The 24,183-nt window shown below is 39.1% G+C and overlaps 1 protein-coding gene across 1 annotated transcript in view; it reads right to left on the bottom strand.

Moving 5' to 3' along the window:
* cysu (Curly Su) overlaps nt 1-24,183 on the bottom strand; it is a 44,287-nt gene that overhangs the window by 5,479 nt on the left and 14,625 nt on the right. The window contains exons 10-13 of the mRNA XM_071595449.1: nt 13,082-13,323; nt 4,971-5,103; nt 4,187-4,314; nt 2,189-2,298 (exon numbers count right to left, since the gene is read on the bottom strand). Of these exons, the coding sequence (XP_071451550.1) occupies nt 2,189-2,298; nt 4,187-4,314; nt 4,971-5,103; nt 13,082-13,323 (613 nt within the window). The remainder of the gene's footprint in view (nt 1-2,188; nt 2,299-4,186; nt 4,315-4,970; nt 5,104-13,081; nt 13,324-24,183) is intronic.

The following is a 24,183-nucleotide window of genomic DNA, read 5'->3' as shown; positions in this document are numbered from 1 at the left end:
CTGCGCGGATCTAATAGAAAGTTCACTCTTGTGGTTTTTATTCCAATAAATAAAAGTTGAGTTGTTGGCTGAACTGCGGTCTAATCGGAGGTGGCTTGTTGTCGGCGTGAACATGTGGTTGTTGCCAGTGTTAGAACTCGCGGTTATGCGCACTCGACATTTGTATTAAAAAAACTGCAGTTTTAAATCTTTGAGTCGGTTCCTAATATTGAATATCAACGGAGTTTGTCCAACCTGCGGTTTATTTTCGAAGAAATAAATAGTATGCTCTTTAGTACGACCGATGGAAAATATTCAGAAGAGGAAGTGCATCACCATACTTATGCAGATGGCATGAAAAGTTCCCTGGCGCGTGTATCACTAGCGTAGCGACTCTATAATAGATAACTATGCGTTTGGACATGGGCGTTTACATCCTATTTTTTGTACTTGCCGGTTCCGCAGTTGCACTGTAGAAGCTATTACTTTCTTTTGTTAAATTGAAATCATTCAATGGCACGACCTGAACTACAAGTTCAGAAAAACTTATATTTATTAATTCAGAATGTCGTTGAGCATGATCAGACGTACCGAAAACTAGACTCATTATAATTAAATATTTAGCAATAAAAACTAACCCGGTTTTTAACTGGAATATTCGCATTGTTTGCAACGAACATCCATAGCCATGTCATAATCATCATGAAAAGATCTTCAGAGTGTTCTCGAAATGTTTCACCAAATTTGGAATGGCGTTGTAAGGGTAATTTTTTTGGTAGTATTCTATTGGGTTAGGGTTGGTTTTTCGATGAGCCTTAGAATAACACACAACTGAACTCCTTAGTCTTGACTTACATGTCACAAAATGTCCTTAACTCCCATAATGTTTACCACAACAACTCATTTTTAGCTCTACGTGCTTTCTACTTCCATTATTTAGGCCAAAATGCCATGCCTTTTCATCCTTCTACCTCACCTGCCCAGAATTATCCCATCTATCACCGTCCTCAGCATCATATTGTCTTTCATTATCTCCTGTATCCACTTTCCCTGGCTTATTCGAATTTCTTCCAATAACATTCTGTCTTCCCCAACCATGCTTATAACGTCCTCTTTTGTCTTTCTTTGTATCCGTTTTATTTTCTCCATTCTTCTTCACATGCTTTTGAGATATGGGTAAGTAGCGATAATTCTAATTGAAATGAGTGATTCTATAATTCATATACGTAGATATATGCCCGAGAATACTTCCCAACCAAAATGAAGAGCTGATTCAATTCAGTTAAGAACTTAAACCGTCTATCACGAAAGAATCCATCATTGAAAACAGCACTGTCTAGCCATAACCAGTCGAGGGTAATTAACTGACGAAAGAGAGACGATCCGTAGTGAATTCAAAGGGTGTATGGTTAAAATTTGATTTAAATTGACTCTGAAGACCTCTTAATAGGTTACGCTTCAACATGAATCTCGTACAAATACTATTGCCTTACCGTAGTTCCCGCCATCTCATTTTCACGCACTTTTTCCTTAACTTCGGGTGTTTGGACACACATGCCGCAACCTTGTCCCGCGGTTACTGGTAATGTGATACCCGTCTCTCCGAGACACCGATTTGAATGAATGTCTCATTGAATCAACATCGTCAATGCAGATGTCACTCTGTGGTCCCTCTCGTGTTGCCTTTCTCTCTTCCGTATGCCTACTGGACTAAAATCTATTTTACTTAGTCATTTAAAAAAAACTACGACTCTTGATATCCGTAAGTTTTGCAGAACACATCCAAACAGGTGGAAATAAATCTCCGCTAGGATGTTTAATATATCTGAACATAAATAGACAGCTCTCGTATAAGAAGAATAGCTAGAGACTATTTTCATTTCAATAAAAATATTTCTCTGCCAAAGTTTGTCGAAACACTTAAGGAGCGTCCTACATGAGTCAGTATACTGGTTATGGTATGGTGATTTACTCTAGTGCATAAAAATCAAATCTTGGTGAATCGAATTCCTTCGGAATACTTTTTCTCTCAAAAAGCTGCGATAGTTTTATGCGTTTAACTCGATTTACTTTGAAATAAAAAATTAATTATTACTCCGTAAAAAGTTTCGTAAATCAGGGATATATGTCTAATATAAGTCTTTGCATTAAAAGGGAAAACAGACTATTCTCCCCGGAAATAAAACGACGAATTTAATTGCTACATTACCTGAACTCCATGTATCCTGGAAGGCCAAACTCTCGTCCTCTTTGCATGTTGAAGGAAGCCAGGTCTAGACCAAATCTTGCTCCAATCTTCTTGAATAGGTGGTTGGTTACCTGTGATGGAATAGATTTGGAATTAGTTTAAAGATGAAATAGATTTGGCTCTCATAATGTTTTCTTTAAGATATTACGGTTATTTAGTGCCAAAGGTCAAATTAGACCAAACTGAACGTGCCTGGACTTCGAAACGTTGGACATTCAATTCATTGGTGTGCTATTACGAAGATATTTTTATATCTTCATGGTACCAATTAAATTTTCTGGCATCACCTTTCACGGTTTGAGCTGGAAATTTTGATACATTGAATAAAATACCAGCTCTTTAAGGGATCTCGATAACAGTCAATTATTTGAATACCGTTTTGCCCAACTTCCAATATCAAAAATAATTATTTACGTAATTAAATGACGAATCAGTGAAAATATTAATTGGAAGACGGCGTAAAGGATGACGAAGGGTTATATTGAGCTGTTAAATCGTCACTAATTTCGTTTATCCTATTTTTAGAGTTGATAGAACAAATATGAATGACGTCAGGGTTCCGAAGCTCTGCGTACGTAATGTGTGTGTGGCTGATTGTAAATTGGCTTCTGGAATTAGCCACTTATAAATGACATCACCGTAATTCTTGGGATTTTTGAAACTCCCATTCCCTCCGTGTCTAATCGTTCCCTTTTTGTGCGAAACTTCTAACCAACGCTTTAACCTTAACCGCATTCTTATTTTCCTGACAGGTCACATCATTTAAAACAAAGTTGTTGCTTGTACGCTGAATTGAATGACTACTTAATGGTTGTGAATAGGTTAAAGCATGCTTTATTAAAACACCGTTCAAAATAATTTCTCACATTTTTGTTTGCTTTATGACTATTTGTTTCGGAACGGTAACTTTGTGTGCCGGGAAGAGGAAAGATTAGGCTAATTCCGTAAGGGATTAGATGGGAAAAAGGCGGTAGTCTTTTGTGGTTGAATCTACATATAATGACACCATATTAGACAAAATATACACCTGGCGTCACCGTGTCCCAAAATGAAAGAGGTCGCTTATGGATTACTTTTATCATTGATGTTAAGTGATAGGTAATATACCACGGGGCTCCAAATAAGGCCGTGAGCGGGGTATTATTAAAATGAAACATTTTTCACGGAAGTTTTTTTTCACAAATCAGTAATCACATTGAAGTGTACAAGAATAAGTGAGACTATGTATGAAATCACATATAAAAATGCCCTATGATCCTTATTGATCATAAATGTGTAAGAACTTTTAAAGTGAGCGCTTGAGAATCAACTTTTTACGAATGACTTTATAACGTCAAATCATCGGTAAACTTTAAAGCTCGGAGTACACTTCTTATAGGACATTTTTCTCGAAGCTACATGTCCTTTTACATGTTATCTTATATTATTTATGCAGTGATTTCTAATTTCGATAATGTTAACAATGATTGTGAGCATGTACAATATTGTGATTAGGCATTATATTGCAGCGGTAGTTATTGCGCTGTAGGTAGTCAGATGGTTGAGATCATTTAGTACCGTTAACTCATGTAAGGATAATTACTTAGATGGCAATATACTATATCTGCCTGATGTGGGATTCGAGCCTGCGACTTTCGGGTTTAACGGTGAGTACGTCGCCCATCATCTCAACCAGGTCAATTAAAAAAAAAAAATACCACTGATTACTAAGGCAATCTGACATGACCAGTAGCTCGGAGAAATGGCCCCCGGCAACCCCCTTCCTTTGACGATGTCGTTAGGTCAGTTTTTTTGGCAACCTAAATGTGTTCCATTTATTCGGCCTGCCATAAAAAACAGGAAGGAAGTCAGGAGTCGCAGAAAACTTTCCTACCAGTGTGTCGAGAATCCCCTCCCTCGAGAGAGATGAATGCACTCACCGAAGAAGAAACTGAATCCCTTTCTCCGTGGTGTACTTACCTCTTGCGTCACGGAGTCGTCCATGGCTTGAGCCACTTGGTTCATGAGGCCCATGAAGTACTCGTCGAGGACACCGGCTCGATAAAGGTCGTACGGCTGTCGGATGAGGTCGGAAAGCCGTTTGGATGCTGGAACGAGTAAAATTTAAAAAGTGTTATTTAATGGCCATGTCCATTGTGGGAAGCGCACTGGAAGTGACGTAAATTTTCACTCTCACGTTGGAAAAGAGAAGGGAGGAGGAGTGGGTGGGACAAGAACGAGGAAGAAGGACTTGTAAAAGCAGGCCATCGGTGTTGGGTTTCTTGCAAGGACGGGCAAAGAGGGGCCACGAAACAAATTCCCCAGCCAAAGTCATTACCCTGGAGTGATTTCGGATTGTCACTGAAAATATTATCTCCTATATGGATGGAAATTGCTGTAGAAAAAAATTTGTAAATCCCGAGGTCGATTTAACCAGCTGACAATTTATTTTTGCAATTAAAAAAATAGTAGTTAAAGTAGGAGGAGTTACACGCCATTTTTAGTTTTAACATTTGCATAAAATGTTCGGAAAAGTATCGCTGGCCAACTTCAAGTTCAATGATTTGGTTTTCGTTTCATTCGAAATGGACATGAAAAAGTGAAACAGCTATGTAATATAAGGCACTTGCTATTTTTCGCAATAATTTATTCAACCATGTGGAAATGTCCAAGTAAAAGATACTTCATTCAAAAATATGAAAATTCACCTTGTTAAACCAGACGAAGCCATATAGAATGAAACAGTGTTCATCAAGATGCTTACCGATAAACTTGTGAGCTTTACTCCATCTTTCTACCGCAGTCGGAAGCAGTGAGTGACCAAATCTGTATGCTGCAGCAGCAAATGCGTCGATGACATTGGGGTTGACCTCGGGATCGTATCCATTCCAGTATCCCTGGAAAATGAAACGAGCACAAAGTTTATATCCGACTACCCGTAGTTACATAAACTATTTGGGTTTCATCAAAGCTGTGGTACATTGGTTGACCGAATGCACCGATAATACCTAGTCCAGTTTTTGCGTATAGGGTTAAGCGATACGCCCCCTGTTCATGTACAATTTATTAAAACGAGGCATTACTTGTGTGATTGTAATATGACGGGAAATTGTATTGTGGAGCTATCGTCCATACACTTGAGGAGAGCTTAATATTCTCCCGCTGAGCATAGAGCAATTGGGATGAATTAAAATTATTGATTACGCCCCAATGATCTTCCTACACAGCGAGTGATATTTTTGTTTTCACATCTGACTATATTTGGCACTCATGGTGCCGAAGCCGTCGAGATAATATTGATCGGTAGTATTGCAAACTATTGTGGGAGTATGCAAAAATATTTCCACTCTTGAGCATATTTAAAAAGAATTCTTACTGCTTCTACCGATTAAGTCCTCTCAGACTAAATATCCCTCGTGCATCATTATTTGTGTTCATAATACTTTAGTTTAATGTTTTATTAAAACACGTAATTTTTTTCGATCCGTTTTTTTCTTATTACTTAATCAACGCAATTACGAATATTTCACTTTTTTAATTAAAGTATTTTTATACTTGAGAAACGAAGGTTCTTTATTCAGAAGGGCCGTGATCATTTTAGTCTTCAGTCTTTCGATCCTAATTGAGTCGAGATTTTTTTTCCATTCGTTGCGCATCCAACTACTCCAATTCGACTCGAGAGGAAAAAGTTAAATACTCCACCATATTTATTCCTTCAAGAGCATTAGCTGTATTTCGAAATTTGAATCACAGATGGCGACTAAGCAGAATTTAGGCTACTCTAATCGCGGAATTTAAATCAAGCGCCACCATACCGGTTTTCCCGGATGTAGGAAAAAGACGAGGCGAGACATCTTGTGCGCCGTCCGCGCAAATACTGCTGTTTATGCGAATAAAGTATCACGTTCTATTTCAGTGGGAGGCTCGCTTCCTTTTGTGTCCGGTGAAAACTCCCGTGCTTCTTCTCCTTTCCCGTCTATAATTCACTAAACATTAGGAGATTGCCGTGGGTGGGGGAAATAAATTCAAGCATTATAAAATATCACGTGAGTTATTACCCATTGAAACGTCTGCCTCACTGGTAGTTGTTAAACGGGGACAAAAAATTATCCTTGCTGGAGAGACGGGATTTTGGATATAGGTTTTTGAATCACGCATGGGTATAAATTACATGGCTTGCTCAGTTGGGTTACGATTCCAGAATAAATCTGGTGAAAAGAGCTTGCCCCAATGAAATAAAATTCAGGAAAACGTCGGATGTGGACATTAATGTGTGCTGATTGATTATATTTAACACTGGCTGTATCATGTACGAAAAGTCGCCAGATTTTAAAGATTATATATAATTCTTAGCGTCGTCATTGGTTATTAATCCTAGGAATGATTTTTGAAAGTCTTCAAAGCTTTACATATTTTTACTTGTTATTGTATTCATTCGTGCGCTGACATCTTCTATAACTTGCCTCTCGTTGCTCATTTTTTGTATGATTTTTCCATTTGATGTTCCCTACCTTTACGTTCTGGTTAAGTGTTGCCCTATTTATTTTAAGTCCCTATTTAATTTCCCTTCTCTTCTTACCGGTACATTAATGTTTTTAACATTGTTTAATATGATCTTTTTTTAATTATTTATTTTAATAGACGACCGAATGCATTTAAATGACATCGGGTAATCATTATATTATTTCAGTTAATTCCGTTTAACGTTGGTTTGATCGGGTGATTTACGTCCTATATATAATATGTATATATGTGTATATAAACGCAAAATAAAACAGCTAACACACAACATATAAAAGGACACTCGCATAGTAGATTGTTTGAGCTTTCGGCCTTCTTCAAGTAATACTATATATATATATATATATATATATATATATATATATATATATATATATATATATATATATATATATATATATATATATTCACATGGAAATATGTAAAGGGAAAAGAGATAGGAACACTTATAAAGGGCGAACACAGGAGAGTTGGGGAAGGTGGAATCGATCAGATTACAAGTGTATAACTAAGAGGGTCATCCGGAAAGTAGTACCCGTTCGTGCCGCATGAAGTGCTGACGACGCGAGTAGCCGCTGGACGAGGTCAGATAGCTTCAGTGGCTTGTCTGCCTTCTCTGAGCCAAGTTGCGTGACGCTAGCATTGCCTGTGTTGTTTCTGTGATTGTTTACAATGTTTAAAAAAATTGAGAACGCCGCCAGTTGTGAAGTGAGGGCAGTGATTAAATTCCTCAATGCAAGAAACGTTCGCCCATGTGATATTCATCGCCAATTAAAGGAGGTGTATGGAGACAATGTAATGGACGAGTCGTCTGTTCGGCGGTGGTGTCGCAACTTCAACATGGGGAGGGGGAACACACACGACGATGAGCGTTCGGAGAGACCGTCTGTCATTACAGACCAACTGGTGAGCTCAGTTGACGAATTCGTGAGGAACGATCGGCGCGTCACAATTGATGACATCTGTGAGCATTTTCCCAATGTTTCTCGAACAATTGTTCATGAAATTGTTAAACACCATTTGCATTATGCAAAAATTTGTGCAAGATGGGTCCCTCGCGTATCTCAATGAGCTGGCGGCGAAGGACTATGCAGCAGGAATACAGAAACTTGTCACACGTTATGACAAATGCCTTAATTTGCTTGGAGATTATGTTGAGAAGTAGTTTAAAGTATCCTCTTTCAAATAAAATTTTTTATGTTTGTTAATATTTACTTTTGTGTCTTTATTTCACGAACGGGTACTACTTTCCGGATGACCCTCGTATTTCCTTGACCGGGACTTGAACATTGGTTGGAGCATATTTGTTTAGAGAATATTTGTTCGCCATATGGTGGTTTTCGTGTTTGAATGTTTATACCTGTATATACATATACACACATACACTCACACACACAATCCGGATTTATATGGAATGACCTCCAAAATATCCTGTCTCATTTTTCCTTGGTTTGAATCCGAGTCTGTGGAAACAAGCAATGATTTCGGTTCCACAGTGAAAGTTTAGCTGTCTGCCGCATCACATATTTCGTCTTTGCGAGACGCGGGATTTTCTTTTGCGGGGCAAATGTATGGTACTCTCCGAACTGGAGGCACGAGGTAGGGGAGCCGAGGAATGGGGCGGGGTGGTGGGCGTCCAGAGGGGAAACGGAACGAAAGGCGGCGGCGCGAGGGTAGTTGACCGGGAAGAGGAAAAGCAAGAGAAGGTGGGGAGGGGTAAGAGCAGCAGAGGTTTGGACCTTCGAAATGGGTGCAAAAGAGGTCCGGCGTCGATCTTGGGGAAATTTTCGGGCGAGGCAATGAAAAGGTAATGCAAATTAGGTGTCAAGCGAGAACCTACGTGGGCCGGCACATTTTCTTTTGTCAAGCTCTTCCCTCTCGAAGAGTCTGGTTGAGTAGGACGAGAGGTGCTTGTGGGATGGACCCTCCAGAATATATTTGAAAACAGATGGAAGAAACCTGGAACCGGAACTTGGGCGTGTGAGGATAAGTGACGACTAAATACAATAAGTAAGAGGCACTTGAGGGTATATTTGTGATAAAAATAGGAGAGATATTATATTGAGTGCGTGAGTCATGACGGAGCGTGGTTTGAATGAACCGTTATTGGAGAAGTGTGAAATGAGTGTGGTGCGCTGGTTTGGTCACGTGGGCAGAATGGACGAGAGTCGTGTCACCATACAGATGTGTGAAGAGCATATTGTTGGCAAGGGAGGTATAGACCGAGAAAGTCATGGATGAATGTAGTTGAAGAGATACTCAAGATTAGAGCATTATGTCTTAGGAACAAAGGGCATTTATGATAAGATTAATGGATGTCACAAGCGAAAGAGGTATGGGGGGTTACGGGAAAATTGGAAAGGGAAAGTGTTTCCCTTCATAACCTAAAATCATGTTTTTTGACATCATGTAAACCGGGTGGAAACGGCTTGGAGAGTACGTAGATAATTATGCAATGACAGGTTGTAGTCACCTAACGCAATAATGTATAGCAAGACGACGAATCACTAATTAGACACCCGTTTTAAATTTTGTAATCCTTAGACACTATTTCCTATTTTTATGAAGAGATCAAGAAAGAAAGGAGATCGTGTATCTGTTTCTCATAAATTTGTTACAATGGAGTTACGCAAAATAAAAGAACAATTTACAACTCCTAGCACGTTTCAGGATTGCGCATAAAACTGCCATTATCAAAAGAAGCATTGTATTTATATCCTGATATTTTTACTAGAGTGACGTATGGGAAAGGTCTTTATTTATGTTAGCCATGATCAGTGAAAGCAACATAAATGGGATCTCAAAGGTTGAAATGTTCATTGTCCATTAATGTGTGGACAATTTTCTTCAGAAGAATTTCCACAGCAGTCATTATTGTATGTGAATTTCCAGTTAGCATCACAGCGAGAGAGTCCGCTGATAATAGAGGCTACTCAAATAATTAAGGACCCAATACTTTCAGTGGAAAAGGGGGCTACTACTCGTGTCCAACAATTGAAAACGTGTCTTCAAGTGTAAAAAACGGTAATCATGGTCTACAATTGGAGGAGAGAATTTCGAGCAGGCCAATTAGGTCATGCTGGACTCGAGCCTATCTAAACCGGAGTTGCTTTTCATCCGGAAAAGCAGACTGAAAAATTTTACAAAAGTAATACACGAATGAAATACCAAATATAAATAAATATATTCATCAACGACATTCGGAGGAAGCCTTTACAAAAAATGGTTATTTGCATTTGTCACATCCACTACCGTTTCATGTAGATATATCCCTGTCTTCCTTCGGTATTCTACATTTGATTGTGCACTAACACGGCAGAATCGCGAAATGAATTCCTAGAATCAAACTTCTCATACGCTTCGTCAACTGGTGAACGAAAAGTTACCAGAAATGTTGAAAATATTAGACATCTCACGTTTTGCCGAAATTGTCCCTTATTTACGCAGGCACTTTTTATGCTCTTGAAAGGACCAAAAAGAACCTGTTTTAGGTGCCGTGGGGCGGCCACTTTTGCGGCACTAAATCCTTCTTAATTAAAAGATCGAACATGTGGAATCTCGGCGGGTTTGGTTCGTGCCATTCTTTTGATATTACTGCCCTACGCGGCAGATGGCCAGCCACCAGTTCCCGTGGCATGACCGAGTAGGATGAACAAGACGGGAACGAAGGGGGGCGAAGATGCAAGGAATTTTCTAGAGGCATGAGGAAGAGGTCAGCTGAGGTCACTGCCTGGGTGGAGCAGGAAACTTGTCCGGTGTCACGGAAAATTGCAATCGCTGAAGATGGCTGGAGCGGTAATTGTGAGACAGTGAGTCCCTTGGGTGTTGTAGATTTCTCCGATTGGTAATTGTGAGAAATTCATTTAAACTGAGCAATTTGAAGGGAAGACAAGTGAATGCCATATGCCAAATTAATTGTAAAATACAGATGTCACACTTTGAACTCTTAACATTGTTTTGACCCCATTGGATCAACGTAAAATTTAAAACCAAATTAGAAAGTTATTTCAAGCTAATTCATGTTATAATTGAGGTAGATGATGGATGGAAATTTATGAGAGAATATGAGCCATACGACTCACTAATGTTTTTTTGACTATTGTTTGTGAAAAATATAGAAATTGGGAATGAAATTAATAGGAACTTCACATCTGTCAAAAGGTTATTCTGGTTATGTTCTTAAGTACGATGAATTATTGCAAAAAATGTTGCCAGAACTTACTGTAAACAGTAAGTTCTGGCCAATGTACCCTTCATCAGATAAACCCAGAAGTTGGCTTTTAATTGGTGTCGATAGAATCACCTCGCTTGTACCATGTACTGAAATTCACACATTCAGGACGGGGGGAGGGGCTATTCCTTTCCCTGTGTCACCATTCGGTTCCTCATTCAGTTCTAGTGATCAGAAAATCTAATTGCTTGAGTTTTAAATGTGGTTAGCCTAAGATAAGTAAGTATAGAATGGGGAACTTTCTAACTTAGCATTCATGACGTATCCACCACATTAGCTTTGTCTGTACTATTAGTAAAACGGTTGAGGATATTTTACATGGTTGTGTTAGAGCTGAGTAAGTTTCTTAATTATTATCTGGGTTAATAATCTCAAGGATGAGATCAAACTTTTCTCACAAAAATTTTGTTGTGAGATAAGGGAGCCTCTATCACTTATAGAGGGGTATCGGGAAAAGACCGTAATTTTTCATTAACACGTTCATGAGTTCTGACACAAAATCTATAGTCAGAGTGAGGTTAAGAAGGTTTAAGATTTAAGAAATAATCAAAACTGTTTTGATTTTCATAAAAAAACTATCTTTTCTTATTTTTTTTAATAAGGAAGAAGTCATAAGAAAAACTCTTTAAGGTAGAGAGAGGCACATTCCAAAAAAGGTCTCGATTGAGAAGAGAAGAAAATATGGGCTTCATTGTCATAGAGATGTTGTCGACATTAGTACAGTATGTCAACTCAATTCAAGCCCTTGTTATTAGGTTTATTTTTCTCATAATTGCCGCGCAGTTCATCTCAAATATCGTTATCATAGCGGAAAAAAACATACAGGCCTGTAATTACCGTTGTGTTTTCTGCGCTTAGCGCGAACATTGAGCTCCGAAAATGTGTAATGTCATTGGATTGGTTGCGAAGCAAACGTTCAAAGGAGTAGTGTAACCTACTTCATTAGGAGAGGGCATCGTACTCAAAATAATGCCTGAATGAATTGCTAACTCGTCTGCGCAGTGACTGAATTCTTACATTGAGGAATTCTGGGCCGAGAATTTCGCATGATGTAAAGTCATGTAAAGTGGGGAGTACTGCTGAGAATGTAAAGCTAAGTTAAATATGATATTCGATTAAGAGGTATATGAAATACCACAACGAGGTTCCAGAGTTGAACTCAGGTTTTTTCACAATGAAGACCTCATGTTAAGTATTAAAAGGTCGTAAGGGAATTTGCAGTGTACCGTTTTTTAATGAAACAGTCACTTTATGGAGTGATCGTCCATTATAAGCCTATTTAATAAGTTTTTGTTCAAATTGAAGTTTGTATAGAAAATTTGAATGAGAGTTATTGATAGTTTTTTGAAATTCTCTTTAAACTTCACTTCCTCCTCCTTTTTTTCACTTTCGAAAGCTAGTTCCGGTGCAGCTGCAATGACACCTTTCAACTTCGTGCTCCGGTGGCCACGCGTTTAATTCTTTTCTCAGTTATGATTAGCTGTGAAAAAAATAATTGAAGGCATTTTAGCGCCACGCTCTTTCGAGTGAAATGAAGGAAAACTGAGTTGAAAATTGAACCGACTGTGCGTAAGATACTTGCCTCAGCGAGCTAGTTCCTCACTGGATTGGCAGTGGAGTGTTTCATTAGAATTAACATCAAGATTATATTACTAAGAGTGCTTTCATATATGGGCCTATTCCAGTTATGGTATAAAAAACGTGGGTGTGTGGAGGCAATGCAGAAGTTTAAGGTCATGTTACATACATGAATTAATAACTGTAATTCATTGAAAGGCCTTAGGTAGATCCCACGCTATAACATCAAGGACGAACAAAAATACTCATGCGATGAGATGCGATATAGGATGAGAAAACCCACTTGGGAGGGATCCATGGCCTACTGATTAACTGGTGAGGGCGTTGTCGAGACTCCGACGAGGTCGATAATTTGTTGTGTCGACGAAATTTTTTTGACTAAACTATAAGGAAGTTCGTTGTGATCGTTTCAAGCGATCAAACGGACTTGTGCACCGATTGGTGGTAACTCCGTTCTTTCACCAATGAATATTTATGGTCCTCGAGTGTAGGGTAAAAGTAAACCCTCAACAAATCATTCCTCTACCCTCCACCCCCAAACTCACCTCCTTCTGAAGTAAGAGGCCGAACTTGTGCATGACCTCCTTGCCGAGGATTATGGGAAGGAATTCGTTGTAGGTCACGTGCTGGACTTCGGCGATCACGATCCTCCTGGACTCCTGGTAAAGAGTCTCGTCGTCCCAGTGGGGGTTGATCTGAGAGAGGGCGTGGGCTACCCTGTTGTGCTCTCTCGCCATCAGAGTGTGCATGCAGGCCAAAACCAGTTGCTCGTTAACACGGATCTCACCTGTAACGAAAGAAATATCAGATTTTAGAGGTCGAAGAGGTTAAAATAAGTCGCTGATTATAAAGCACGATACATTTTGCGATACGGAATGAAGGCAACCAGTTTCCGGAATGTTTATCATAAAGTGCCGTGGCTAGGGGTGGAAATGAGATTGTTATAATCAGTGACATGAATCTATATATGATTTAGTGGTGATTAATAATTATTATTAATAGTAGTCTATCGGCCAAAGCAGGTTCTCGATGGACCGTCTTCATTTCTGAGCGTCATCTAACAACCTACTAAAAGAATGAAACCTTTATCACAATAAACTCTTGAATAATTCTTACGGTACATTTATAATTATTAATCTATTATAATTACCATGGTTGAATGTTAAACTTCGCTGATAAATCAAAATGATGCGTGCGTTAGTTCTATGTTTTCTTTCCGTCGGGATTTGCTTGAAAACTTCGATAGAATCGGCCTTATCTCCACTGTTACGCTTTGATAGTTAACGCTGGCAAACGCTTTCAAAGTTATTTCCCGACGTCCTTCAATAATACATGTATTCTCTTTGTTCACTCACACATCTCCCTGCGCCTTGATCGATCACACGTTAGAAGTCCGATGCTCTTTTCAGACTATACTTAAAGGATTATTGTATCTAGCTTATGTCAATTTACCAACGATTGTATAGAAAACTGAAGAGAAATCCTAGAAGGGCGGGTTGTGTACTTTCCCTCCAAACTGATAAGTTGTGGTTTTTTCCCAATTTATGTGACCGTAATTAATGCCGATTGAGTAAAAATTTAATAGCGATTTCCATCACTAGTTAAAAGATTTTGTAAATCTTTTCCCTTACACTTATGGTTTCCGTTGTACTTTTCGATGGACTTTTTCACAGTTATGCTATAAAACTTAATCCGCCCTTCTCAATTCTTAATTGAACGACTTGTGTTTTCCCTCTGGGAACTGCCTTCAGTTGAGAGGACAGTTTAAAATGTTCTATGCATGGTTGGAAGAGGATGGAGAGTATTGGATGATGCAGACTAGTCAGCGACGCAACTTTGCTGATACATTGACAATATATTTGCCTGGAAGCTTGAAATTTTATTTTTAAATCATGAACAGCGAATTTAATTACCTCTCATTGCCAAACAATTTAAAACAGCAGTTGAATGGAAAAAAATAACTCGTAGAAGCTTACTATTCGTCATGAACTCCGATCAAGCTTTTCTAACTAGCATGCGATGTATTCTCGTCGCTGACAGGAAAGTACCAAGTCATTTCAACATTTCTAACTGGCTGATTGCCTCCTCTATGAACAGTGAAAATACGACCATCCGCAATGAAAAAAAATGGAGTAATAAAGCCGTAAAGGATTGAGAGCGAGTCCATTGTTGTTTCAAGGAGATTGCCTCGGCGATCAATTTATCGGAGGAAATGCGTGCCGCTCGCAACGAAATCATACTGGATTTGAAGGGATCTTCGGCTGATTGGTGAAAGCCACGGCTACCCGTTAGAAAGGTGGAAAGAGTCATTTACGATTTTTTGACTACCTCTACTTTGAACGCGGCTCCCTCGAGCGAATGCTTCCTTTCGCTCTCTCATCACACGTAGCTGTTAAATTTAGTTCCTTATGCATTCGATCGCGTCACGAGAGCGATTGCTTTTGATGGAGCTTCGAGAGATCGGACGAAAGGGAAAAGAACGCCCACTACAAAATTTTGGGCTACGCAACGGCTGGAGATTGACGTGGAAATAATAATGCTAGTTCCAGAGTTCCGCACTCGATTTCGAAGTGAAGGTGGACTGACAAATGAATTGCTTTAGTTCTTTCATATGCATTGATTGGCTGCGCTTTCTCGCATTGCTTTTCTTCGTTGGAGATTTATTTTGTCAGATTTCTTGGACGTCTTGTCCGATAAATTGATTGACTTATGGAAAACATAACATTATTTTTGGGTGTATATCCACGCATGCGGTATTTTACCGATTCCTGAGCTTAGAGGCAAGAGAATTAACATGTGTTGGGGATTTTGAGTTGTGTGAGTGGAGAAGAATGTAGAGGAAATATGTTGGGCAGAACGGAATACAAATGATGAATATTTACCATTGTTTGCGAAAGAGGATGTTGGGAGGTTAAATTTGAATGCAGATAATGTGGGTGAAGTCGAAGGTTAAAGTCGATTGATACGAAAACGCTGGGGAAGCTTGGAAGTGGCAGGAAGATGGCAGGTTTTTGTAAAATGCGAAGGCTGGGTGGGGGAAAGAATGCAGAACTCAATTAGGAAATAATGTTGGAGTAACAAGAATTTATACTGGGGATTTATTCATCAGATTTCTCGGATACCTTGTCCGAGAAGTTGATTGATTTATGGAAAACATAACATTACTATTTTTGGGGTGGGGTGAGTCCATGTGACATACAAGTCGCAATGGTGACCGACCAAAACAAAATAATTGGACTATGATGATGGCGTACATGGGCTAAAATGATGATGACTATGAAATAAGTCATGGAGTCATAATAAGTCATAAAGACCACTTTGTAATTGTCCGCTGGATGAATTTGAAAGTTATGGTTTAAGATGATGCACTTTGAAAAGTGATGTACGAACAAATTGATTCAGTGTGAAGTTACCAATTTGAAGTGTATTGTGATAGCGAATTTCCACAAATTAGAGTCTGTCGCCCCAACTCATGAAATAAGACTATATTCTACCGTCTCCATTGGGATATTTAGTTTCACTGGTAATACAATACCTTCGCTGAGAAAGTCTGCCTCACGCATACCTTCCCGCGAGATTCTGTTGGTACCAAATCTACGTCAGTGGAGTCCCACCCAGCCGTCGCATCACCGCTTAAGGAAAAATAAATCTTATCCGCTCAAGACGTTAAGTTATATCGCGTTTCCTGGGTCAAAATTTACTCAATTATTACCGAAACACATGAAATAACCGAAACAGTTTTATCGCATCTTTCTAAAACGTTGACTCAACTTTTATTAATTAAGGAGTGATACGCGTACTCTCCAACGTTGACTTTACTTGAAACTCGTATCGAATAACCACAATCATCAATCAGCATGTTAATTAAATAGATAAGGGTATACGTGTATCTTAAACCATAATAATTCTTAAGGCGTTTGATATTCGTATACTTTGAATGGGATGAGATATCTCCTTTTCTGCCTGATTTCTTCCATAACGTTCTAATTCTACAGCCAAATTGACTATTTCATTCTGATACTAAGTCAGCATTTCATACTATCTTTTCTTCTGCCGTTTCCCAGATTGTTCTCCTAGTAAGTGTTGTCCTGTGAGTTGTTTTTCTATTCTTGTATAATTCATTCAGTTTATCTAGTGGTTCCATTAAATTCTTTTACTATATATTCAAGTACTGTTATTACATATTTTACGTATGTCTTATTTCCTCAAGTCCTATTCTACCTGTCCTTCGATTTTTTCCTGCAAATCGTCTCATTAATTTCATCTATCCTGAAGCATGCCAAGCCTGGTCCCTACTGCATACTTCACTATCGGCCTTATTACTATTTTATTTATTCTCCTTATATCATATGTTTTTTGCGTGTTTACTCATCCCTATTTCATGGTTTATAAATCTTGTAACCCTGTTTGCTTTCCTAATTTTTTTCCTGAATCTCTTTTTCTAGGGTCTCCTTGACTCCTAAACAATTATAGTACGTGTCAAATTCGAGTTTGATTTTAACAGAAAGTGTTCAGCGTTAACGGCATGGATTGAGTTGAACTGATGACCCCCCGACTAGCTGTCAATCAGTTAACCACTGCGCTGGAATCTGAATGACCATTTAATCATGTAAGTAACCTGAAAATGTCTCACTTTTGGGGCGAGTCGAGCAAGAATGGCTACCCAAATTTGGACTTTTTGTGTCACGGGCAAACTCTACAGGGAGAAAAGTTGGGAGGGGCTCTAATATATCTGTCGGCCTTTGGCACGGTCGGACCTCATCGCTCTTGAGACCTTTGCGATTGACCAAAATTTCCTTCTAACCCACCTCGGACTCGCTCATGCATATGTATGTGTGTGAAATTTCTATGCATATATGTATAAAAAATATATATGTATATATATATGTATATATATTTAGGTATATATATGTATATATGTAAATATATATACATATATATTTTAGTATATGTATGTGTGTGTGTAAAGTTGTGCGTTTGGTAACTTGTTTTTCTGTTTTTATTTTTCGGGGTCCCAACCGCCCAAACGTCAGCCCAGTCTTCCCTCAATGTTATTTGTCATGCATTTCAAAATACTGACCTTTTTCTTTCGGTTGGTAGTCGGTAAGTAACGGCAGAGAAAGTTTTTGATGAGGGGCGCAACTGACCCACATAATGCGAGGCGACCTCCACTTGGTGGAAAAAAACAAAATCGTCGATCTGAAATCAGAGTGAAGCGGACGAAAATCTCACCCGTAATGTTTTTTTTACGATCCTTTGGGGAAGTTCATTCTGCTGTCAAACAATTTTGGAGTTTATTGTTTTTACTTCCTTCGGAAACGTACCCACGGGTCGACTGGGCAATTAGGTACGAAGTGAAGGGTTACTAACGTTATCGGCCCTTTTCCCTTAATTTCACCTGGTATCCAGAGTTTGGGATATGTATAATACTCTCTAAGTCGTCGTTGAATCTTTCAAGATTATCACACCCTAGGGCGCTGTATATCTGAAAGATGGTATGAGGGCAGGTCACTAGGTGAAACTCACCGAAAAATTAAATTTGGAAAAAATATCAAATTTCTGTTTCTTTTAGACCTTAATGTTCTAAATCATCGGCCCATGGGGATTTTATTACCCCAATAATATTTGGTAATAAGTTAGTGGGAAAGAAATTATTGATGCATTTTGCAGTTTTCGCAGGAGTGTAAATGCGCCATTCTTTCTCTTATTCAGAGTATCACGAAAACTGATTTGGCGTTATTCCAAAAGGCTCATGAATGTGACTTACTGTCCGCTAAAACTGATACATGTTTCTCTGCAAATTGGTGTAAGAGTTTTCCACCGTATTATTCCTATAAATAGATTTTTTCAAATAATTTTAATAGGTGAAGTATCAAGGTATAGTAAAATTCATTTGTGGATCTGCCGCTTAAGATGATAGCATTATTTTAACGGCTTCACTGAAATTCTAAAAGGATTTTTCTAGTTTGTGGGGTGAAGGAAACCTATTTGTCTTGTATTTGGCATTACAATGCAAGGTTTGCGCATGATATCATAATTCTTAGGAGCACTTCCAGATGAATTGAAGATTAGAAATATAGTAAAGCGAATGAATCTTCGACAAAACAAAGGGGGAAGATACAGAATCGGATTTGGCCGACGGCTTATCTCCATGTGTCGCGATATGTAAGTGAAGGAGCTCATGATGAACATGGTTTATATGCATATTTTTTATATTCAAATATCTTTATGCATAACTATGAGATATTCTAAGAAATAATAAAATTATTATATTTATTTAAATTTCCTAGGTACATGAAATTCAATGGCTATACGTATATGGATGTATGAAAAAATCCTTCAACTGAGCAGTATGGAATAACTGAGACTTCGTACATGTAATATGTCGGGTGGAAAAATATTGTGGTATCACGAATACGATACAACCTCACTTCGGAAGAAATATCATCGTACAGGAGCTAGTTTATCGGTGCCATATTATGATTTATCTGCAAACGGTGGCCAGAGTATGAGTTTTATTCTTTATAGAAAAATGTCTGTAACATGAAGCTTCGCGCCTGATACGAATTAGTGAAGTTTTTTACAGTTAAGGCGTAGAAGCTTCTTCTGTTACATCACATGCCCATTATTTACCTTTTACTTCTGCCGGCTGAACTCATAGATTCTAACAAGAGCTCCATGTTATTGTGAATTTACTAATGTTCATAACCATCGTCACCTTCATTTTGTCCATTAATAACCCTCAGCTCTAAGCTATTTCAATTAATGATTAACTTAATAACTTCTCAATAAATTCTTACTTTCCTTAAGGTGATCAATAGAATGGGTCTTGCATGCCTGATGGGGTACCCTAAAAGTCAACTACCGTGTAGTTTACTTGTAGGGTATAAGGTTAGTGTGGGATCAAATTTACTTGAATTCCTACTTGCTATATGTAAGAATATCCCTTATTGTTCTTCTCGTTGGCCCTGTAATACATTTTGGAAGTAATCAGGTCATCGGTTAACATATTGATACTGAAAAGTAGCAGTTGGTTACCTTGCTCTTCCATTTTAGTTTGCAGATGAAAGGTAATTTTCAAGACTTTCATCTCAGAATGCTTGCAATTTCTTTTAAGTGCACTGAAAATCGATTGAAACTTAGCAAAAATATAGGCGCTCCCGATCATTTTCTCTCGCTGATTTTCAACGAAATATTCTCCCTTTCACTCTGTTATGAATGGTGTTTAAATTTGGCGCGTGGGCTCGGAAGCGCACCTCAGATGTAAAACTCGTTGAAATTATTGGTCATATTATTCGTCTCATTCCTAAAGAGTTTCGAGCTTGACGCGAAACGAATGACACAAAATTTTCCATTGGATAAACAAAGAATCATAGGAACGTTCTGCTAAGTTTTGGCAATAGTCACCAACTAACATGGTGGATTGAAAATTAATTTCGATTTAAAGATTTCATTTTGTTTAATTTATTACCCTGCGAGCCACTGTTAGTGTGTGTGGTCGGGGATGATTTGCAAACCGGACTACCCTTGGCCCAAAACACCTTTTCCTCCTAGGGTGGTGGGACAAACGTTATTTTCCGTTAAGCAAAGGTTTGCGTGGATCCCTAAGGTGTTCCCGAAGGTGCTCTATCGGTGAAGAAATCATCGAATTCTCGCGTCACAATAGTGAGATGAAATTGAGACTGCTATTTAATTAATTCCAGTGCATGACCTGTATGAAACATTTCCTAGCTTATTTTAAATTACCTTAGGTTTTGAGAGGCAAAAAAGGCAAATAAAAAGGACCAAACTTAATGGGACGTTTAATCTTTTCCTCTGGGTGGACGCTTGCATGCAGTGAGAACGTATTATTCCACCGCTCTTTCCCAAGGTAATTTTCGATGCAGTCGAAAGCCATTAGCAATGTGTCGAAAACGACTTCGCTTAACGTCTGCTGCTTTTCGAATCCGCACAGCTGGCTCCCGGAGCGTGAGTTAGTTTGATTGTGAGCACGTTAAACTGTGAGCAAGGGAATTGGGGCTTATTAAATCCTCCCTCACAATGCTTTCACAGCATTTCTTCATTCTCTTCCCGCCTTGGATCCCCATTTCTTTAGTTTTTTGTGGAAACAAAAATAAAAGAGGAAACAAAATGCGAGTTTCCGTGCAACACACGTGAAATTCGCCACGGAAATTGCCTTTTACTTTCGCCCCCCTCCAGTGAAAGGAGGAAACCGTCCGGACCAGTGACAAATTCATACATCCTCGTAACGTAGTTAGATATCTGTCCACTTTTTTTTTGAGCTCGCTGAGAACGGTGGTGGATTTTCCCACACTGTATTCGGGTGTGAGAATCATAGGACGTGAGAGCTTGTTTTCTTGAGCTCATATTTTCTTTGAAAATCACGCGGTAGGATCAACAGATCGACTGCTGAAAAATATTGTGGTTGACAACATAATGCCCGGACGACGACGTCGGGTTGAGAACTAATAAAAATGCACATTCGGAGTAAGCGGAATTATCAGCAAAAAATAATGGTGCTGCGTGATAAATGAAGACGAACCTTTCGCGAAAGGGAATACGAGGCTTTAGAGGCATACTAGGTAAACGAATGGTTAATTCGCGGGAACCTACTCGAAAGCATGATATTTCAGCTTTCTGCGACCATTTTGCCCAGGAAAGTCTGCTGAATCGGTGCTGAGGAATATCCAATCATCCCAACGTACCATTATAATTGATTAGTCGGAAATATAACACACTTTAAAAACAATGGGTATTTATCATATGTACTTTCGTTATGTTGGTCTCGCAGTGATCTACATCTACATCTACTTAATACCCCGCAAGCCGCCGCAAGGGCGTGTGGCGGGGGGTGTTAGGACACCACCCGTAATTTAAAAAAGAAAAAAAACCGCATGCAAAAACCACAAATTCAAATTCATGATTTTCACTGGCTCATGATCGTGCAAGTCAATAACAGGACCATGAATTTGTGATAGGGAGAGTTGATTTTATGGAATTGGTGTCAGAAAACTCATTCATTTTCCACAATGAAACCAAACTTAAGGCGTCAAAAGGTCCTTATTGTCATCCTTGCTTCTCTAATATTTCTCGTAATGCTGTTAAATTCTGAACCACAGCCTTCTTATGACTCTCTTACGACAACCGTATAATTAGATAGCTGGGATATTCCTCTCCGGTTAAATATTTTTTCACCTAGCTGAACGGAATCAAATATTTTTCAGCACTCATTTGGAAAAGAATAGTTATTTGTTTTCTGAATAGGATTCGTAGAGTAATAAATGAAGAGGCAATGTAAGAGGAGTGTGAAGAAAGGATTATGGTGGGCACTAAATAGGAGAAGAGGGACATTGCTTGAATTAATCCGAAAGTACGTTAGTTAGCCGAAGATTATAATTGAAGCAAACGTGGAGGGGTACATTTACAGAGGAAGGATTTAGATAAGCTACGAAAGCAGATCATGGAAAAAGTCGGTGCAAGGAGAGGGTATGAAGAGAGTAACAGGGAACTGGACTGTTTGGAGAGCTGCTACTAGCCAATTTTCAGATTGATATCCCGTGGTGATGAACAGAATTCGTAAAAAATCTCGAATATTCTCCTTTTATTATGTGATTAGGCTCATGGTAATCCGGTGATGAGAGCTCTGGGAAACCGTTCAGGGTGCATGGGTTTTATTCCGGGTGACACCTCTAAGCACCATTAGGTTCTACCAAGTCGTGTGATTTCTTATATAGATTTTTCTAGGAAACCGCAGGCGGTAAAGGGAAAGGTGTGCTCCCCTCTCTATGCTGTTAATGCACATTAAGCATAGTATTAGCTGAGATCTACCCTAATCCGTGAAAATTTTTCGTTCGAAAAAAATTGTTTCTTACTGGTGGTTTGATGGTATGTGATTTGACGGAGGAATTAGTGAACTCTTTCGACCGACAAATAGAAATTCGGGTATTCGAATGTCCGTACGGACATTCGGTTCCGTTCGGCTAGAGGCACGAATCCCAAGAGCGGGGCCGAAAAACAATCAAGGGGGCGGTGTAAGATGTAAGTTCATTTTCAGCCGGAGATGGGAGAGTAGGAAGGAGGGAATTGGCAGGGGAGGTAGGGTTTTGTTGGTGAGATGATGAAGGAGGGTACGGCGAGGGGTGGTGTGGGAGTTATATGTGGAAAAAGAGCCAGTGTAGGTGGGAAGATGCCGTGGAGCGAAATTTAAATAAAAAGGCGAGCGAGAGGGAAGAGAAAGGGAGGGAGGAAGGTTGGGAAATCATCGCTCTGCTTTTTTATTTCATTATTTTTTTTCTCTTTTCCCATCGTCTGAAACGCGGCGGCGTCGTGACTTCCCTTGGGAGGAAGCGATGCAGGAGACCTAAGATGGATGAATTAATTAAATCCACCGGCGCTTTAATGATACTCCGCCTTGATTCGGCGGCGTTGAAAAAGCGAGAGATCCTCCCTGAGTTCTTTATTGAGCCCGGATGGGAAATAGGAAGAGAAAGGGGATTTAGATGATCAGCTTCAGGACTAGCTAAACCTTCCCTTTGTATCTTTCATCTGCAGTGCACGGAGTTATTCCACCGAATTATCATGATGAGCTACGGACCAAAGTGAACAGCGTGAGAGATTCACCTAAATTAGGAACATAATATTCTTTAAAACCTGATTTATCTATTTGGATTGTTCTTCGTATCTCCCATTAACCTTGTCTATGTCTTTTCATTAGTTTTTTATCGCTTCCCTTATCTTGGGTCGTCAGCAATTTTTTCGCCTTTGAAGATTTTCGCGCATGTATGTGTGCGAGTGCATATACAACCTGCATGTTATTGTTTTGTACATATGCAAAACATGTATCATGTTAACAAGACGCGGTAGTCCAGGGGTAGAGCGTTGGACTACTCATGCAGGAAGGGCCTGGGTTCGATTCCCGGACACGGCTCTGGGTTTCCTATCGGCTTCACCGAAGCTGTGATATATTTGAGATCTTCCTGGAAACAATAGACGGCACAGGTTATGTGTGACTTCCACCCGAATGTGTGAATTTCACACGCAGTTGGGCTTCGTATTGGGTGAGTTCTTCTACCCTCACTTATCAAAATGACCTTCGGGTTTGATAACTGTGTTTATGGTTTGTATCATTTTGACATTGTAGTTGAGGAGTTCTATTTTTTTAGGTTTTATTGAGAGTCCTTTGCATGACACTCTGTTCCCCGTCTAGATAATTTCGTTTTTCACACGGTAGTTAAATCTAAAAACCTAGTCTCCACTTGCTTAAAGGAAATAAGCCTTGAGGCACAGTCGGGGAAGAGCTCAACATCACGATTTAAACTCACGCACGCAGGACCTATCCTTTCCAGCAAAACCGGCTCAGCTTCTTGTATTCATCTTCGATTTTAAAGAAATTGGGTAGCACGAGAATTATAAGGCACGACGGCCATCAAAAACTTTGGCGAAACCATGGAGTTGAGATTTGTTTGAAATATGCTGAAGGATATTCATTAAATTCATATGCTATTAAAGAGATGGAAGCAATTGCGGATCTAATTATTGTGTAATGAGATTTCTCTTTGTCACGCATTTCGTATTTAATGAACGTATCGCCTCCGAAGCCCAAATTAAACTGAGGAATTTTAATTCTTACCCTTCCCAGGAGTTTGGA

Source organism: Hetaerina americana, unplaced genomic scaffold, assembly GCF_022747635.1.
Source record: "Hetaerina americana unplaced genomic scaffold, ioHetAmer1.1.p SCAF_7, whole genome shotgun sequence".
In the NCBI taxonomy this organism is placed as follows: domain Eukaryota; kingdom Metazoa; phylum Arthropoda; class Insecta; order Odonata; family Calopterygidae; genus Hetaerina; species Hetaerina americana.
Note: the sequence above shows the minus strand (reverse complement) of the source record. Positions and strands in the feature narration are given on the sequence as shown.